The sequence below is a fragment of the Antrostomus carolinensis genome, unplaced genomic scaffold (genome assembly GCF_000700745.2).
Source record: "Antrostomus carolinensis isolate BGI_N321 unplaced genomic scaffold, ASM70074v2 scaffold17068, whole genome shotgun sequence".
Lineage (NCBI taxonomy): Eukaryota > Metazoa > Chordata > Aves > Caprimulgiformes > Caprimulgidae > Antrostomus > Antrostomus carolinensis.
In genome coordinates this window covers 1-20027 of record NW_010332464.1, presented here as the reverse complement: position 1 = coordinate 20027, position 20027 = coordinate 1, and the positions used below count along the sequence as shown (strand labels likewise).

General features: G+C 40.6%; 1 protein-coding gene across 1 annotated transcript in view; it reads right to left on the bottom strand.

The window, feature by feature from the left end:
* ITPR2 (inositol 1,4,5-trisphosphate receptor type 2) overlaps positions 1 to 19126 on the bottom strand; it is a gene marked incomplete at both ends in the record, with an annotated part of 75870 nt that extends 56744 nt beyond the window's left edge. The window contains 7 exons of the mRNA XM_010173537.2: positions 10977 to 11127; positions 12087 to 12231; positions 13285 to 13536; positions 14524 to 14709; positions 14812 to 14931; positions 17842 to 18014; positions 18968 to 19126. Coding sequence (XP_010171839.2) covers positions 10977 to 11127; positions 12087 to 12231; positions 13285 to 13536; positions 14524 to 14709; positions 14812 to 14931; positions 17842 to 18014; positions 18968 to 19126 — 1186 coding nt within the window. The remainder of the gene's footprint in view (positions 1 to 10976; positions 11128 to 12086; positions 12232 to 13284; positions 13537 to 14523; positions 14710 to 14811; positions 14932 to 17841; positions 18015 to 18967) is intronic.
* Between the last annotated feature and the right edge of the window lie 901 nt (positions 19127 to 20027).

The following is a 20027-nucleotide window of genomic DNA, read 5'->3' as shown; positions in this document are numbered from 1 at the left end:
CAGCAGGAAAGGGTATGAGTCTCTGAGGTAAGGCATGCAGAAAGGTTATTGCAGTTTAAAAAGTGACTGCATGTCAGCTAAGCCTGCAACAATGCAAGACAAAATACACTGGCTCAATAAAAGAGATTTAAATTCTTAGTACATATGCACACAATGACTAAAATAATGGAGCTCTGATCTTAGTTACAGCTTCAAAGTGCTTTCTGAATACCAATGCCCAAGGAAAAATTAACTTACTGCCTCAGCTAGTTAACTGAGCTAAATCAGGAATGATAGCAAGTAGATGTGAACCCTGGTTACTTTTGTGTGCACTTTTCCAGAGATAAGTGAAGAGAAGCCTGAGCTTTGCCTTCATATGCTACTGCCACCCTTAACCTGATGATGTCCATCACTTGTTGTCTTCTTTGAGGTCAAGGTATTAACATTTATATATGTCTGAGAAGTGTGGTAGGGAGAGAATGGTCATTGCAATGTTGTAAGGTGCTAGTGTGTGGACAAATCACTTCTCTCACCAGCAAACCACTGCAAAAGTGCTCAGAGCTGTGACTGAACAAGAGAGGAAAAGAACATAAGGTAATCTCCATCAATCTTCTTCCATTTTTCTAATTTTCCCTTCCTCTCCCCAATTCTTCTCTCTGTTCCTCCCTCTGCCAAGACAAGTCACATGCAAAGAACCTTCCATAAGCAGTGGACCCATTAGAAATGCTTCCTGTTGAATGCAAGGTTAGCCAACGGAAGAATTAAATCACTGTACGCACAAGTGGTAATTTAAAGGAGCTGCAGATTGACAGGCACCGAAAGAAGAGGAATGAAGAGAATGCTTGTCATGTTTTGAAAAGACAACTAAGCATCTCCTTTTCGTTACTTTTTATTACAGTGATCACAACTTCCTAATGAATATCAGTTTCTGTCACAAAACTGTAACACATAATATCATACAATTTGGCACGATTGACAACACAACTTTCTTTTCTGAGAAGACTTTTCAGAGGAGTCAATTATGGGAAAAAATTAGCAACCACCCAAGTAATCGAAACAGTGGATAATTTGACACTTCATTTTCTACATAAACATATTTTCTTGGTAAGTCATTCACTGGTTGCAAAAATTCTAAAAGCGGAATACAAAAGTAAACAACAATTTGCTATGTAATACAGTATGGATGGTAAGTGACAAAATACCATATCCAGAAAGAAAAGCACTGTCAAAGGCAGCTGGCAATTCATAGAATCACAGAGTGGTTAGGGTTGGAAGGGACCTTAAAGATCATCTAGTTCCAACCCCCCTGCCATCAGCAGGGACACCTTCCACTAGACCAGGTTGCTCAAAGCCTCATCCAACCTGGCTTCATGCCTTTTCTTCAAACTGTTCCTAGCCAATTGCTATGCAGCGTCCTCACTTTGCTCTCCAGTACCCACAGCATTTTAGGCATTTCACAAACAGCACAGAGAACCATGTGGTAGCTGAATGAGAATACACAATGGACAGCCTCAAAGGTTGCTGGGAACCCTTACAGCAAGCAGCCCTCTACTCCACAGACATCCCCGAGACACCAGGGAACTGACTTGCAGCCTTGTTTATTTAAAAATCAACACATCTAGTCCCTAGCTGCCACAGAGGGACAGAGTCTGCTGTTAACATTATTTTTCAGTCTTCCTCAACACAGATATGGGAAAGATGGATTCCTAAGACTCAAAACTGCTGAGCCATTTTTATCTTGAACAGTTTTTCACAGTGCTTATCTCCCTGCTCAGAAATTTTAAAAGTTCTTGTACTTTCAAAAGGTTTTTAACACCCAACAGCTCTCATTAGGGACTGCAGAAGCAGGATGCTCAATATTTTAGGTAACTAAGTACCTAAATAGAAGCTGACATATGATGGGTTCTTCAAGTAATCTGGTACTTAATGACCAGAAAAGACAAACATACATGCATCCACTGCTCCAACAGCTTTCATAACCCGTCCATGAGAGCCCAATACCTGGTTCAATCTTGCACATATAAAAAGGGGGTGGGGGGAAAGGAGACAAATCAAAGGTTTTGCAAAAATGGGGCATTTCTCACATTCTCTGTAATTCTGAAGTTATAGAGACAACTCTTTGATCTCATCATAACTGAGCACGCTTTTGACTAAGAATTTTGAATGACCTGATATTTCAACTTCTTCCAAATACCTCCTAGAAAACACTTCCCTTCCAATGCAGCAGGACACAAGCCAGACAGCACGTGCTAACACAAACCCCCTTAACTCCTCAAACAAATGCCGAGGCTGAAGGACTAAAGGGAATAAACTGCCCTATGACCACACACGTTTTCACACACCTCTTTGAAACTACTTTTCTTCTAAATTTGGGGATTATCCACTTCTAGATGAAAGCATTGCCACAGGATATATCAGCTCCAAATTGCAAAGACATCAAGAGATTCAGAAGCCTCTGAAAGCCATCTTTCCTCAACAAACTCTAAAGATGGCCCATCCATCCTTAGTTCCTCCTGCTTACCCCATCATTCCCAAAGGAAGCCTTTCGGTAATGTTCAGCTGTGGCTTCAGTCCCTAAGTACAATGGAACACCAATCTCATCTGTATAAGGCACTAGCAGCTGCAAGAACTCCTTTATTAGAAGTCTTCCTGTTCTACTTTCATTATGCATGAGCCCCCTTCCCACTTGCCAAAATATTCTACAGGACTGCAAGAATCCTAAGCAATGTGCCTATGTCCCTCCCAAGCACCTCAGCTGGTGGGAGAAGAAGGCTACCTCTCCCAGTCTTGGTCAAGGAAAGTTGCTGCTGGGCCCTAAGGAAGCAAAGATCTAGGCAGAAAAGGTGGCTGAGCTAGACCTAATATCATTTTAAAATCAGGATCCCTGCATCAACTGTTATCTACCATCACCATTGTTCCATAAAAACCCCCTATCTTCTCTTCCTCACAGTATGCAACTTATTCAGAGGCAAATCAAGGCATAGCCAAGCCTTTTGTAGCAATACAAAGGGGTCTGGCCTTCCCCCCAGTCAGCCTCCTCCACCTTCAGTGCTGCTGAGGAAGAAAGAAGAAAGACAACAGCATCAGAAGGGTGCACCCACAGCCCCATCAGTTCCCTCAGTCTGAAGCCCATTACCTACCACCACCACCCAGAGGCCAGCCTCACTGATATCACCTATTCCTGTTTCCCCACAGACATCAACATACACAGCCCCTCCCTGCCATGCCAACTTCTGTCACCACAGCCCTTCAGGCCTCCTTCTCCATCCACAACCCGATGAAGTCCCAAACCATTCTCAGTCCTCCTCACCCACTCTTATTTTTCCCCAACTGTAGCCTTGGTGTGGCAAAAATGAATTTTGCCAGTGCTCTGGGGAAGCTTGAGGCTGGTTTCCCAGCTCACTGCTACATTAGAAGACACCTAGCATGTTGCTGAAAGTCCCAAACTTTTGCCATCATCAAAGTGAGCTTTCAGCAAAGCTGACCTTGTCTCAACTCATGCCTCAGCGTAGATGCGTTCAATGAGGTTTTAAGACAGTACTTATAACAGCAAGTCACTCTCCTGATGATTGCTAAAATAGGAACCCTGACTCCAAATGGCCTTGACTTTGTGGATTTCAGCGAGACCTACACTATTGCTCCACCATAACCTTCTTAAAGTTTCAGTGCCATCTGGAAGAATGCAACACTGCCAATCCTTGGAGATCCTCTGGCAGGGAACCACGTGTACAGCAATGTCTAGTTACCAAGGGCTAAATTAAAAACCCAATGGCAGCTTTGGCTCTACATTTCTTTGCCTTTGTTGATTTGACTACATTGCTTCATGCAATTTAATTTTGCTGTGTGAAAAGTTATAGCCATTTTTAAGACATATAACAACACTTCAGTACCTAAAGGAACACATTTTATTTCAAACCCTTTAGAGTTATATATTATTTGCCAGTAGCATTAAGCCTTACAGCTCTGTTTGTGAAAGAGGTATTAATTTTTACAGGTTTTCTACAGAATTTGCTCATTAAGGCTGTAGAACCTCCCATAAACAGGTCAAGAATCACACTTTATTTCTTCATTAAACCATTTTTCATTGCTCAGTAACTCACTGACCTCAGGTAAGCCTCACAGAAAACCTAATGCATGACATTAAGGGCAGAAGATGAAGCCACTTAGACATTTTAGACAGCCCTTGAAACTAATGAGGTAAAACAAACAAAAAACCCAAGATATGCAATATACATACACGTGCTATCCACTCCCTGAATGAATCTGGCCATCCCAGCCTCCACTTACCTACAGTCTATCCACAAGCTCTTCCTTTTTGCATGCAAACTCACCAGTGAGCCATAGTGAAACTTCGCCTTCTGATATTCTGCAGTTTCTGTTGATGTTTCCTACCCCCAAAAACCACAAAGCACTGTCAAAAATATAGCTTTCTTGCCATGGACATTAGATGAAGAAAAAAATATATACATCAGCATGCTGGCCTTGAAGGTAAAAAGCATCATGGGAATCAAGTCTTGTAGCTGAGTTACATCTATGAAACAGATATTGATTCCTAGAAGAGCAATGGTCTCGGAAATCACATTAATGCACAGGTCTCATGATGAGGGAAAGAATAAGGAGGAAAGAGAAATGATCCACACCAGAGAATTAAATTCTCAGACTGACCTCCCCTTTGGTCTGCCAAAATTCTGCACTGAGCTGCAGCTGCTTCACTACAGACATCTGTGACTAACACAGCCAACTTTCCTCAGGGTTACATCTTTTTTCTTGTAACCAGTTTTTTGGGGGGTTTTTTTGGAAACTGCTGGCATAAACTATTGTTCCAGTCTGCCAGGCAGCCACTGCCTCATTAGCTCTGCTAATCAAAGTATGCCTCAAGAAGATATTTCAAATTGTTAATGAGACAAAAGAGCAGCTAACAGACACAGATGCAAGGCTGAGAAACAATACAGTCTTTTCTAATAGTCCTGGATGAAATCTGGTCCTTCTTGGTCACAGAGGACCCACAGGTACAGTAGAAATGGTAGGTCCAACTTTGTTCTCAAACCTGTTCTAGTGACCGGTGCTTTTAAGTAGTATGCATCTCTACTTGCAGCCAAGAGTGCCAGAAGGCAAGACTACTTATTTTCTTGCTCAGTAGAAGCTGAGAGACTAGGCAGACTATCAGGATGTATCAAAGGGGCAGAAGACTGGACTAGCATCCCCTGACACTCTGATATACAAGCACTCCTTTGCAGAGAGATGGAAGACCACCAGTGCTGAAGTCTTCAGGAGAGAGTGATGGCTTCCCCATTCTGACCCCTGCCAGGGTCAAATCCTTTGGGGTACCTCACAACAAAGCAGCAGGATGTAGGGGTCAGGCTTTTCACAATATGTTTCAAAGCAATGTTCCCCAATCTGAGTACATCTATGGACAGACCTTTAGACCCTTCAGTCCACAGGAGGGATATGCTACCAACCTAAAGACCCAGACATAATGTGAAGGAGCTGGGATATTTGACTACCACTTTGAAAAGGTAAAAGGAGGCATCTGTTGAGCCACTCGTGAGCAACACATTTCATGTGACAATCACAGAGGTAGAAGCTATTGGAGCTTATTGTAGGTAGTTTTTAAAACCTGTTTTTCAAACAGACTGAGCATAGACTTCCATTGTGGAAACAAAGGGAGCTGACGGTCTGATGTCAGTGGACAATGGCTCAGGAAAATTGTAGACATGTTATGTAGAGCTCCTAAGGGAAAGACATATTCTGCAGATCACCTAGGTTTGTCCCACCAATTTTCAAATCGGTGCCCAGCACTGTAAGTTGCATCCCAAGACATATGCAGCCTAAATTCAAGGATGTATTTCCTTGCATGCCATTGTTCTCATTCCCAAACAACATTAACTAAATAGCACTGAGCTGCATGGCAAAGGTGTAGCTTGCCTGCTAATACTACCACATCATTTAATCTTTCAGACCTGACATATGCTGTAGCTGCATGGTTTGACTAAAATCAGCTATTTGAAAGATCAGTTGCACCTAGAGAAAGATGTGCATTTTAATTCACAGAGAATAAATAACCCGTATTGGACAAAGCAGATTGGCTCCTGACTCTGGAATAATACAGCAGGGCGCACTTATTAGGAAAGCAATGACTTTACCTTTTAATTAAAACTGCAAGACATTATAATGTTCTTGAAAGGTGCCAGAATGACAGCACTACTAAATGAAGTCCTCACTTTCTCCTTAAGAAAAAAATGTCTCTTTAGGATACAGGTAGTACATTTTGTAAACCCCGTATTTTTTAGAATCTAAAAAGGAAAAAAAGAAACAGAAAAAAGCTTCAAATAACCTTAAAAAATTATTCAAAGTTAAGACAATGAAAAAAAAGTGTTGGCTGCAAGATTTTCAAGTCAATTCATTTTTAAGATGCAATCTAGGTAAGAGGCACTTCCAAAAATATACGTCTTTTCTTTTTCCAGGATCCTATCTCACAGATGTTTCCAGCCAACTTTCCCCAATCTGTCCTCATCAAATAAGGTCACACCTGAAAACTACACGCACGCTAATTTCATTCTGGTGAAGGTAACTGACAGTGGCATTAAAATCAAGCATTTTAAAGGAAGTAAGGCATAATAACGTAAGGCTCTTTTCAGAATCTTTGCAGAACCAAAATAGAGAAATTCACACAGAACATCAAGGACTACCTCAGCCATCAATGTGAGTCAAAATTTAAGCAAAGAATGGAAAAGGACATCTTGAGGTAAAAGGTTAATTAAGTCTTCATGCAACTTCCACTAAGCCTAAAAATACATCTCATTTTGCAGATCTGCTTCAACAGTTCAACACTTGTCATATATACTTCCTTACTTAGCAAGTGGTTTTACTGAAATGAGTGGGTCTATTTAAGAAATAAATATGAAATAGGGAAGAAGATTCCAGATTGCTGGTTGTAAATTTGGTTGTTTCAATTTTGAGGTGCACAGCTCCAGGCAGGCTTCCCACAGACAAGATCCTCCTCATTTTTCCCCTCACCATTAATATATTTCTACCCATTCCTAAAATCCTGACTACAGATTTAATGATGTAGAGCAGTTGCCAAACCCATTAAGAGACAAGCTCACCAGTTCCCTACAACTCCGCGTTATAGGAATCAGATGCTGGATGCTATTGTTGCTACTGACCTGGAACAAATCAATGTCAATAATGGAAAGGCAGTATACTCTATCTGTCCCCAAATTTATTCAGCAATGAGTTTCCCATAGAAATCAAGACTTTTTAACAAAACTAAAATGCAAGGCCCATCACGTAAAATAAAGAGATCCTACTCAAAAATTCTTAACTTTTACAGAGTTGCCACCTTGGATCTACTACAGCCGCAGAATAGGAATTACATGACTTTTCCATTTGGTCAAACCTCTTCTTAAGTCACTTGTCCTAGAACCTGAAAATCAACTGCATTTCTGAATAGGCTTAATTATTGACAAAATATTGCTGTTAAATATCCATTTCTGTTAAAAATCTATTTCTATGTAAATTTACAATCACAATAGTGATGAAAATTATAATATACAGAGCCTAAGCAGGTACTCAGTAGCACTTTCCTATTAGAGCTACAGAATCAGGCCCCAAGTGCTTGATAAAACCTAACCACATTTGTTTATACCATTAAACCATCAGTCCCAGACATCATGGTTTGCTTTCAGTGCTTGTCAAAACTGGGTTTTAGAGCTACACTTCAAAACTCTCAGCTCAAAGTATGAAATACATGTTCTTACTGAATTAAAGCTAATGCCTAGACATTTGCAATCACTGACTGGATGGATGAAGAAAAAAAAAACCCAAAACTTTTATAATCTCCAAAACTAATAATTTACTTTCACACATTCACAGTATATACACAAATCACAACAATCTTTTTTCTTTTTTTTTTTTTTAAAGAACATCAGTGTAATGAGTTTTGCAATTCAGAATTCAGGGAAGCTAACTTTCCTTAGGAAAGAAGCTGTGTAAACCTGCGCATCCCTAGAGCAATCCTGTGTTGGAAGGACACCTACCTGCAATACTCTGTGTTCAAACACATAATATGAATGTTGTAATTATTGGACCTAGCAGTGAGGACGCTGTGGAGTGAGACCCTTGCCGCAGTCTGGAGAGATATGGGAGAGCAGAATCTGACCTCCTCTAAAGACAGGAAGAAGTCACCCTCATCCCTAACTGACTGGAGGGAGGGCTCCCACCATCCTGAATGAGGGCAGGGAGCAATCCATCTCTCTGTATTTTATGGAAGTTATGAATAAGAAAACACTTTCTGAAAAAAAATCAGTGGACCATCCCGTTTTTAGAAAACACCAACACATTTTCAAAAACCACAAAAAAGAGGCTCGTTTACTTTCTATTGTAATTCTTTTTACTTAATAGCCTAAGAGATCAGTATTGTAAGTTAAAAGGGACAATAAAAAGCCAAGACAGGTAACTGATAAAACAACTAACAGATGTTCTCAACAACTCAGTTTTATAACAAAGAGAGGATATCTGTGTAAAAGGGGAAGAGGAATCTTTGATGTACAATCTTATAAGCACTATAAAACTGAAAATGTATACCTACAGCTTTGCCTGGTGAACAATGCTTACTGTCAGAGTGAGGTGGGATCTAGACAAAATTCCTGGGACCATTTTCTCTGTTGGCCTGTTCATTTCTCAGGATCCCTAGTGGATCTTGGACAAGGATCCAGACTCCACATGAGTCTAAGGATCTAAGTAACATCATCACTTGTGGGGTCAAACTTGTTTGGTAGGAGTAACTGCACAAGATGAAAAGCACTGTGGAATCAGACCCCTGGTCCTTCCTCTTCCCCCCAAAAATAAAAAAGTACAAGAACATCATTAAGACACATTATAATCTCATACATAGGACTGTTCACGCAGCCCTAATACAGCAAGGTCTCCCTGTCAGACACAGACTCAAGCCTGGTCTCAAATCAGAATTCACCTACCCTCAAATCAGAACTCACATCATCTACAGCCCAACACATGGAGAGACACATAAGTTCCAGCCCACCACCACCACTCAGACAGAAAACATAAGCACTCTGCACCTTACTGTAGGCTCAAGTAGAAGTTCATGAAGTCCAAAAAGACTGGACACACAAGCAGCCAACAACACTACAGCACAAGGCAGCAAATCCCCTGAGTTCAGCTCTTTCTAGCTCAGTGTGGACACATTGCACTTCAGGACATGGGTGCAAGACAACCACGGGGCTAGTTTTAAAGGACTGATACCCAACAACAGGGTTTGTTTTAAAAAAAAAAAAAACGGAGGTAAAGGACAAAAAAGAGTGGAGTCAAATACTCAGCTGGCACAAACTCTGAGAGCCCGAGGAACCAGAGCAACTTAGGCTAGACAAACTCCTGCTCCTATGGACTGATTCATTCCTCATCAGCCAGTTTCGCCATGAAACAAAGACAGGCAGAAGTTACAAACAGATGACATTTCAGCATTCCTTCACACTCATTTAGTTCAGAGTAAAGTCATTGATTTGCATGGAATTGCTCTGGAAATTAGTATAACTGAGAGCAGGTCTGTTTGCACTTAATGGGTAGTTCTTTCCTCTCCTATATAGCCTGAAAGGAAACCCTTCAATAGAAATAAAAGGGAATTAAGGATGAAACACAATTTTATGGGTAATGAAGGTCAGTGAAAACACTGAAAAAGACGTATTACAATGATTAAAGACTTGAGCAGAGAGAACTAAACAGAAGAACCACATCTGTGTGTTCCATCTTGCCAATATGCCAAGTTTGTACCTGGAGTCAAACTGTGTCCAGAGCCATTTAAGAAGTGAGTCTGCAATGCAGCATTTCAGGGACAAAAAAAGGAAAACATAATTCCAAGTGTCTGAACAGCCTTTCACTAGTGCTGTAGATGCGCTGCAGCCAGCTATAGCATGCCTTAGTGTACACAGCACTGCAGCAAAGACTTTCTGGGGCCTTCAATGAAGTGTATTGGCAGTGATGGAAGAAAGATTAAGAGAATCAAGCATAAGACTTCTTGGCTCGGAGATGACAATGACAGTCTACCGTTCTCCAGAGTGTAAGAACCTCAAATAAGAAAAAAGCTACGAAGGATGGCACACTCATGCAGGACACCTGTAGGAATGACTGAGCAAAATGATGACTAGGAAAACTCAAGGCTGGGAAAAGGCCTGCTAGAGAAAATACAAAATAATTGTTGTTTCAAACAAGATAGCTCAACGGTTTTGGTGCTGTGGGCCAGCCGGCAGTGTAAGGACTGGACATCAGCCACTTACTAAAACAGTCAGTCTCCTGGACCCTCAGCCCACACGACTGTCACACCTTCCTTCCACACACACAGGAAAGCTAAACTATTAAGTTTCATCACCTTCATTGCATGCTCATCCTTCAACCCAGTTTTAAGTCATGGTAGAAAAGGCAGTGGGACATACAGTATTGTCTCGGGGTTGTCAGAAAGGCACTAAAAAAGAGTTTTAAAAAAAAGGGTTTAGAAAAGAATATTCTAAACTGACAAACACATGCAGAGGATGGCCTCATCTGGACTTCCATCTGGTGCTTCTGCAGTTGTGGGACCAGTAACATCTTTTTCTCCCTTTAAGTGAAGTGCTAAGATGATTAATAAACACTTGTGCCACATATGAGCCATCATAATCACTGTGCCCAGGTAAATGCTATCTGCATTTGCTTGTAATGTTCAGCATAAGGGACACTGAGGCTTAGATTCAGATTTGAAAGTTCAGTTCCAAACAAGCAAAGGAGCAGCAGCACCAACACACTATGCACAAGCCATGAAGGCTGCAGCTCTGTTCAAAAAGGTACCTTTTTACCTGACCATCTTAACATATCCTGTAGTACATTCCTGTAGGTGAGTTTATGTGTGAATAAAGAACTTTGAAAGATCAATGAGATGTTCCACAAATTATTTCCAACCTAAATAATGAATTACACACTAGAATAACAGTCTTTGCCGCTTCTCTCACCTCCATCCTGAAACTTGCTCAACCTCTCGAAGTACGATGATAGAGGAACTTGAACAATATCTAGAATTGCCAGCAGCGTCCGGGTCAGTCTAAGAAGCTCACTGAAACTATAAAAGCCAAAGTATATGAGGTTTCGAGCCAGATGTACCACCTATGAGAAAAAGAAATAAAAAATGAAAGAAGTATTGGCAACCTTTGTGGTATTCAGCTGTGCAATACGGTTGCATTTAACACAGCAGCTTTCACAGAGATTCAGATCCAGAGTGCATTCAAATTAGTACAGATCCTTCCACTGACTTAAATGGACCTTAGACTCAGGCCAAGTGACATTAAATGATTTTCAGAGTTGAAACAATTGGTCAGTCAAATTACAACAGAGAACAAAACCAACATGAGATTTAGGAAGGCTTGAAAGGATACAGTTGCATCGGGGAAAATATATAAGATCAAGAAGAAAGACTCTAGGAGACTGTTTAAAGAGGCAGCAGCTGAGGGGAAGATGGAAGTCAGAAGAAGAGTAAGACAACTGTGGTAAGTTTCAACAGAGGTGATTTCAGGTGACCAGAGGCAGGAGAGAGAAAAAGCTTGGGAGGTAGGCTGAAGGAAGAACTATAAAAGCTGTAAGCATTTCCCCTTTATTCAATGTTACTCGAATCTAGAAGATTTAGGCCTATCTAAAGTTTCTGTCAGGAATCTCAAATAATATTTAAAACACAGGATCAGGTTATTCAGAGTATTTCCTTCAGTGTCACATCTTACACAGAGAGTAGTACTTACTTATATTGAAGAATCCCTGCAAGCTAATTCACTAATGTGGAAAGAAAGGTCATATAGCCATTCACTCACACACATATCCCTCCCTCCCGCCACTGAAATGCAATCATCTCAGGAGAAGGAAGGAAAAATACAGCTGTTTGACAGCAGACAGTAATATTATTTTCTGCAGCAACAGTCATAATGAAGAACACTGGAATTAGGAACTGGTGTTTCTTTAGGACATTTTACACTGACATTTACTCTGCAACTATCTTTTATTTTGAAAGAGACAATGTCAACTTAGCTAAAATGAGAAGGAATACCGTAAGGAGGACGCAGATAGCTGAGAAGTACCTCAAAAGTAAGTTTATTTTTCTCTTTGTCTCCAAAAGGAAAGGGCTGATTTACAACTTCTTTCAAGTACTCTTCTACAAATTCCATAGTGAGTGCAAACTTCCTCTTCATTTCATTTCTTGAAGAGTCTGTGAAAGAATCATACCTACAATGCAAGGCACAGAAGGAAGGAAAATTAAACACCTCTAATGTAACAATCAGCTGTCACTAAATTACAAACAAACTAATCACAACACTATAAAATTACTGTCAGGTCTCTCTAAAAAGGAGTAGAGATCAGCTGATTCCGCATAGATACACAAAGAGGATGCACAAACTTTCCCTCCAACAGTACTAGTAAGGCTGCAGTGAACAGGAATAAGAGAGACAAGAAAATACTGCTGTTCTGGCAGATAACACTCTTAAATCTTACTGTGCAATTCAATAATGACTACATCTCAGCTGTCCTCTCTGCCCATCAGCCAGAGTTTACTATTTCCACAAGGAAGACAGAGGATCAGGAAAGCAGCTCAGGACAGACAACCTCCTCCTTTGCACCACCAACTAGGACTGATTTTTCATACGTGTCAAAACAGTCCTTCATCTCACTAACAGGACGAATACTATCTGCTGCACTGCTGTACTTCTTCCTCTGTTTTTTCAGACAGATACTCCCTGTCTGGGTCTAGCCCAGTGGCATTGCTCCATCAAATCAATTAAGCCAGAGAGGGTTTCCACTGAAGTCAATGGGCCCTTCTCCCATACTTAAATTTAACACATGCTTAAGTACTTTGCTGGATGGAGACCAAAGCCTCTGTGAACTGTTTCTGGGGCAACAGCTGTACCTAACTGTAAATTCTGGCTTTCCAACTGTGGCTTTCAGTTGAGCTTGAAGTATAAGCTGAGTTCCAGCCTAGCAAACATGTAATGTTAGACACAATCAGATTACTTCAAGTTCAGTTGGTCTGAGGAAAAGCCATTCCATTTTTCCCCAGCTTGTTCCCTATAAGAATACAGTAAAAAATGAAATTGAAATATTTTCATGTAAAGCTACCCATGGAAGTTTCCAAGAGTAACAATAATTAATAGGTCTGTGTTCTGTAAAAAAATACCTTTCACATACATGTTGTGTTGACATTACACACCTACAACCATTTTGTTCTGAGACTAACCCATACAAAATGCTTTTGTATTTTAGTTTGCAACACTTTCGACTCACTCATGTATTGTGATCTTAGTAGGAATTTCAGTCCACAATCTGGCATATCTGACAGGTACCACAGACTCCTGAGGATCTCTGTCCACATGCATATGTAGCATCAGCCGACAAAAAGAAGCCCGAAGGTCATAAGGGAGGCTTTCATCAGACATACATCGTAGGATCAAGTCTACTGACAGCTGTGCAGAAATCTGGTTGATGGCTAGATACTGGCGATCCAGGCACATTCTTGCAAAGAGGTTCAGTTGGTATCTTAAAGAAAAATAACATATTTCCAAATTATTTCTTCAAATACCATGAAACAACATACCTTAGAATCTCATTTTACAAACCTGATGCCAGCTTTTCCCATGTAAATGTTATAAAGTGACAATAGTGACTTTGCTAACTAAGGGACCAATTTGTCATTAAAAATACTAACATCAGGCTCCAGCCCCCCGTGAGGATTGGGCTCCCTCTGAAACTCAAAGGAAACATCGTTCAATGGAAGACTGAAACATCTGGACTATTGTTTTCCATTTGTGTAAGACACTGTTCCATGAACCTGTTGCAGTGGGAGAACTCGAGCACTCAATATGAGCGATCAGCAAGCTTCGTTTATTGATTAGCGTTAAGCATACTTATACAGTTCTTAATGAGATCATACATATTCTGTAACCTAACTAATTAATTGGTCACTATCCTAAACGTCAACCCCTCCCCTAGTTCCTCACTCCTGGACGCTCACTCCCTTAAGTTCCCATGCCCTAGCTGACTGTAAGCAAGCTGTTATCGTATAGCAGCTGCAGTCAAGGACAGCGTGTCCTTACCACCGCAGCACTTCAGACTAACAGAGTCCGACGTTTCCCAAAATCCTGGTCAGCCATCTACAGTATGTCTATGTGACCCTTGTCAGCTCGACATGAACCTATCTCCCCCTCTAATCCTCAGGACACTCATTCCTCAGAGCATGCCTTGCTTCCAGAGCAGCACAACCTAAAAATGTAGCCCAATAAATAAAAGAGGTAGAATAACAAAAAAACACAAAGAGCTGTCATGAGCTAAGGAAACTCAAGATTTGTCTGGAATAGACAGAAGAGAGTGCAATGCTCCTACAGGAAAAACTTGAAACAAACTTTTAATCCCAGTTTCTGGCACGACCTGGTTTCCTTTTTTCGTATTAGCAAATGATTCAGAGAAGAACAACACCAGGCTCTTTGGAACATTTACATTTTCTTCCATTTGAATAAGCAGTTTTACCTGTAGTAAGTAAGAACTTCTAAATCAGCTTTTGTGCCCTCCTTCGCCTCCTGAGCCAGATGCCTGATGGCTTTGCCATGAGGTTCCTTGTTACTGTCAATCCAGTAAAGCCACACTTCCTCTTCATCAATGTCATCCGAGATGACTGGGCATTCCAAGGGATTGTCCATTTGTGTTGAAACCAGCCTGCAAACACAAATCACTCACAATGTAGGCACTAGCAAACTGCTATGAACGCTAACAACAGAGCAGGTAACAAAAAGGTATGTTCTAATTATGGATGCTCACTTGGTCTGAATGAGAATGTCAGCATTCCCTGGGCTCAGCATAAACTTGCAGATGAGTTCCTGAGTTACTGGTATTGCTGTGGTGTTAGATACACACAGGTCTGATAGATAATCCAAGAATCTGCAGTCAAAAAAACACAGATGCAACACAACTTGAGACTATGTACTACACAGAAACATGGCAGTAGAAATCTCTAGCATCCATCACTAATATGCTCAAGGGAGCATGTATCGTGAGATTTATCAACATACAATCTTTGCCAGTTCATACCACTGCAACTCACAACAGGGAGAGATAAGTAATAGCTTTGAGAGGCACCCTGAATGGTGCTGAACAATGTCAGGGAGAGAAAAGAAAAATATTCCAAGTGTGATACTTCTAGCAAAGCAAATCAAATGCCAAAGAGTTGTGCCTGAATTTAAGAGCAGCCTGAGGCTGTTTTAAGCTTGGCTGGCACAGGAGCTCCACTGAAGGCCCTTTTCCTTGTCAGGAACCAAAAGCAAGAGTATACATTCTCACCCATCTTCCCCATCAGGTAACACGTGCCTCCCTAACCCAAGTAGCAAGGAGATGTTACTTGTGTTGGAGATAGCCATGTGTCCTCTGAAGAATTCCATTGCACTGTAGCAGTCCACACCTCTATCATTCAAAGGTGCCTTTTAAAATTTCTGAAGTGGCATAGCCAACTAGTGAAGATCTGGTGGGACCTGAAGACGGGACCTCTGTATTCAAAGAGGTCATTCCACGTAAAGCAGAAATAACAAAGCTTTGCATGGAAATCAATTTCCTAAGAATTTGCTTCTTGAATTTAGGTCTTCTGATGTTTAACAAGGTTCAGGCTGAGGCTTTCCTCACAGATGGGACATTCACTAGGCTCCTGCTTCTCATCCCTCTTTCATGGATTCCTCTGTGTGTATTATCAGGAGTCCATATTGCAGCCTTTGCCTCACTGGAATATAAAAAAGGCCTCTTTCCTCTGTGTAGCTGTTTCTTTTCATGATATTTGCAGGAAGAGAGTATCTCTCAGCCCACTACTCTAGGAAACATAGCTAAAACTGGGCAAGAGGCTCAAGAGCTGGTGGAGGGGCAGATATGAGCAGGCACACACACACAGATCATATAATCCACTTCCTTAGAAATCCAGGTAAAAAAATTGACCATCCACTATCAGCTGTTCAAGGATCCAATAGTTCAAACCTCTACAGATGATTAACCTACCAGAGGGAATCAGAAAACCATTTCTGCATTACACAGACTCACAGAATGTTAGGGATTGGAAGGGACCTTGAAAGAACATCTAGTCCAATCCCCCTGCCGGAGCAGGAACCTAAATGAGATCACACAGGAAGGCGTCCAGGCGGGTCTTGAATGTCTCCAGAGAAGGAGACTCCACACCCTCCCTGGGCAGCCTGTCCCAGGGCTCTGTCACCCTCACCGTAAAGAAGTTTCTTCTCAAGTTTAAGCAGAACCTCCGGTGCTCCAGCTCACACCCATTGCCCCTTGTCCTACCATTGGGCATCACTGAGAAGAGCCTGACTCCATCCTCATGACATTCGCCCTTAACATATTTATAAGCATTAATAAGGTCTCCTCTCAGTCTCCTCTTCTCCAAGCTAAAGAGACCCATTAGCACAGACCACACTCCCTACAGAAGTCTGGGAACTGCAAGGGACAAGTACAGAAAGCATTTTTAGGGTACATGTAGGAAAAATTTTACCCATCGTTGAAATTAAGCTTTGTAGCAACAGGTAATTAACAAAGCACAGCCATATTGCATCACAAAAACAATATTAAATAAACTGCACATAATTACACAGAATTATGGGGGAGTTACCTAGTTGGAGCTAAGACTCCAACTTTTGTAGCTCTCTCATTTTAGAGCATACTACCACCATTCTTACTCACACAAGCAGTACTGCAAAAGTTTATACGGCTCTCCATGAAATTAAGTGCTTTACTATTTAGAGTGCACCATCTTGACAAGGTGTATTTTTCAAACATTTATTGCTCTTGGACTTCAGCCTTAAAGAAGTGAATGTATATTTGAATGCACTGTAATTGCACAATTTAGCTATGCAACAATACATCCTCCACCATAAAGTGACACATGAGACCCTTCAGCACTGAGAAGGAGCTGATCTCAAGTGGTTTCCTCTTAGTACTGATCAAACCCAACACAGTTTAGCATGGGAGAGGAAATTAGATTAGAGTGAGGCAAAACAGCTACAGACATACAGAGAATAATTGATGCAGTGAAGTACCAGGGCCTTGAGTAATATCCTTGAGCACTAACAGAAAAATGATATTTGCAATTACAGAGGACATTATTTTGCCATTAGTACATTAATTTCTTATATTTGTATTACTTTGGTAAAAACCAATGAAAAAAATAGATAGATTTTCCATTTAAAAAAAAAATCATTTCCTTTATATTCTGACCTATAGCTAATAAAAAAATTTCCACCTGAGTGAAGTTCAAGGCCAATAATTTTCATTTGGAACAAGATCTGGTCTAGGACACATGGTAACTGGGATCTTCCCTGCTCTAGGCCCCTTTCAGGTCTGACCTGGAATCAGAACCTGCAGGAAAACTGGTACTAATAAAAGCTTAGAAAAATTGACATCTGTGTAATTTGCACCAATTATTATTAGCAGGGAAACCAACACAAGTGGCCGTTTCAGAGAGGAGCTAGAGTGTTATAAGAAATTAAAATTTCTCTTTCTTTTTGTTCCAATCTGAACTAAAATCAAATTTTCAAAATTTTCCTGTAAATTTTACCTTCTTTTCAGTAAGCTCTAGTTCTGAAATGTAGATATAGTCAAATCCCAAGAATTACAGGTAGTTCTGATATTTTCTAGTGTGACACTGTACATGTGGTTTTTTGTCTGCCAGGTCAAAAAAATAAATTAAGCTGGGAGAAAGACACAACAAAACTGCGAATAGCTGGCAGATTTGCAGCTACTTTTGCTACTTGTAAATATAAAAGCTTATCAATACAGAAAAAGAATGTTACATAGGCAACTTCAAACCTTGGCTCTCGATTTCTCCTGAGTAAATTAACAAATGTCTCTATTTCTTTAGCTGTGATGTGTTTCTCTAGCAGTTTTCTGTTGTTGTGCAACAAAGCTGTGATGGTGTCTTCTGCCAGGATATCATAACCAATCTGGGACTGCATGATGCAGAAGTTCTTAGCAATATATTCCTGAAAAAATGAAAATTCCCATGATGACTTGTTAAGCAGTAATGTTTTTATTTTAGAACCAGAAGCATCCAGCTCAATTAGCAGTCAAAACCTTCCAAACTTTCACCTCTGAACTGGCCTGAACAAAAGAACATCTGAACACCTAAAATATGCACCCCAAGAAACAGATTTAATATTAGGGATGACTAACCTCTTATTCTTTCATAAACCAAAGGAATCAATCCATGAAAATATATGTAAAATTAAATAAATGGCAATCAATTTTTTTAAAGGGAAAAACCAAGAGGTTTTTATGTTTAAGAAGTTTTCTTTCCTGAGTCTTCTCTCCTCCCTTTCTCTCACTCCAAGACCGAAATATTTCTGTAAAGCGTTAGAAAGAAAACAAAGCAGCCACACATAGCAGTTCAATCTTTTCTCTCTAGTCCCTTTAGTGCAATGAAGTTAGTGCAGTTTTCCCCGCTGCAATGTACAAAGTACTTGACACCATGTTCTGAAATATGTCTTGCTCATGGAGGGGCTCCAGCAGCGGGAAATCAGGCTACGTGATAGAATAACCCCTGGAACGATTCACTGCCATCCCTCTACAAATATTTAAGCAACAGAAACAGTCTTGCAGACTTCCCACTTTATAATCCAGAGTCCAAGAGCATAATTTTAATAACAGAAAGCTCATGAATGAAGCAGTGGACACCAATCTCAGTCTAAGCCTGTGAAAGTATAATGTGAACCTACGATATTATTTGCTGGTCATTCAATTCATATACAAATGCCTACAGAACAAACCCACTGTTCCTCAGCATGAGGCAGTATATGACAGTGACTTCCTACTACTAATCTACACAAATCCCAGTCCCTTCACCATTACCACAAAATCTCACTTTTAAGTGCATAGTGATGTCACTAGGAGAGATAATTATAGAAATCAGGAGAAAATTATCTTGAATATCACTGACCTGGTTCTTCCTATAGTCCTGTTGGGAATGTCTGAGAACTCTGTAACATAACCTTAACATGTATTTGTACGGGGCGTATCTCTGGTCACCTAGGTCTTCAAGTCTCAGCATTGACCCTTCACCTTTGTCCTTAAAAGGAGCTTTGAGGATGCCAAATATCTGTTCAAAATCAAAATCAGTGAGAATAAATATCAAAACCAGAATTTTGCTTAACTTATAGCAGTCAATGGAAATGTCCTCTGCCAGGATCAGCACAAGGGTCTTATCAACCGAAGTCAGAAGTGAATCCCTGCACTTATCTACATATGATTAAATACAAGTGGGGGCACAATCTCGGACATTACAGCTTTATGCCTTTAGCTTTGGGCATTTCCCATCAGCTAGACTGACATTGCTTTCTCTTTACTGCTATCCCAAATTTTAAACATTGTTAGTTAAGTGCCTTAACTTTGGATAAATTAAGGATGAAGGGGGAGGACAATACTGGTTGCTGTCCAATTTCAAGCTTTTCACTTTTTTTTTTTTTTTTTAATTTCAGTAGGCTGCTAAGAGAATATTATTTTTTATTTACATGCAAGATGGCCCTCACACAAAGCCAGGTATCCAGAAGGGCATCAGAATTTTTCCTATATGGGGAATACTTGCAGGATTGGGACCATATCACACGCTTGTTTCAAATTTCATCAACAACTTGCTATCAAATATAGTCTTAAAGTCATCAGAATGACATAAAACTAACAGCCATCAGACATAGTCCCTCGTATTTCTGTCTGATTCACAGACCAAGAGGTGGTGAGCCTTGACTAAGTAGTGTCACACAGAATCACAGAATGTTAGGGATTGGAAGGAACCTCGAAAGATCATCTAGTCCAATCCCCCTGCCGGAGCAGGAACCTAAATGAGATCACACAGGAAGGTGTCCAGGCAGGTTCTGAATGTCTCCAGAGAAGGAGACTCCACAACCTCCCTGGGCACCCTGTGTCACCTCTGTCCAATCCAACCAGACACAAACCAACATGGCACAAGTCAAGTGTCCTGGTTTTGCTAGGATAAAGTTAAT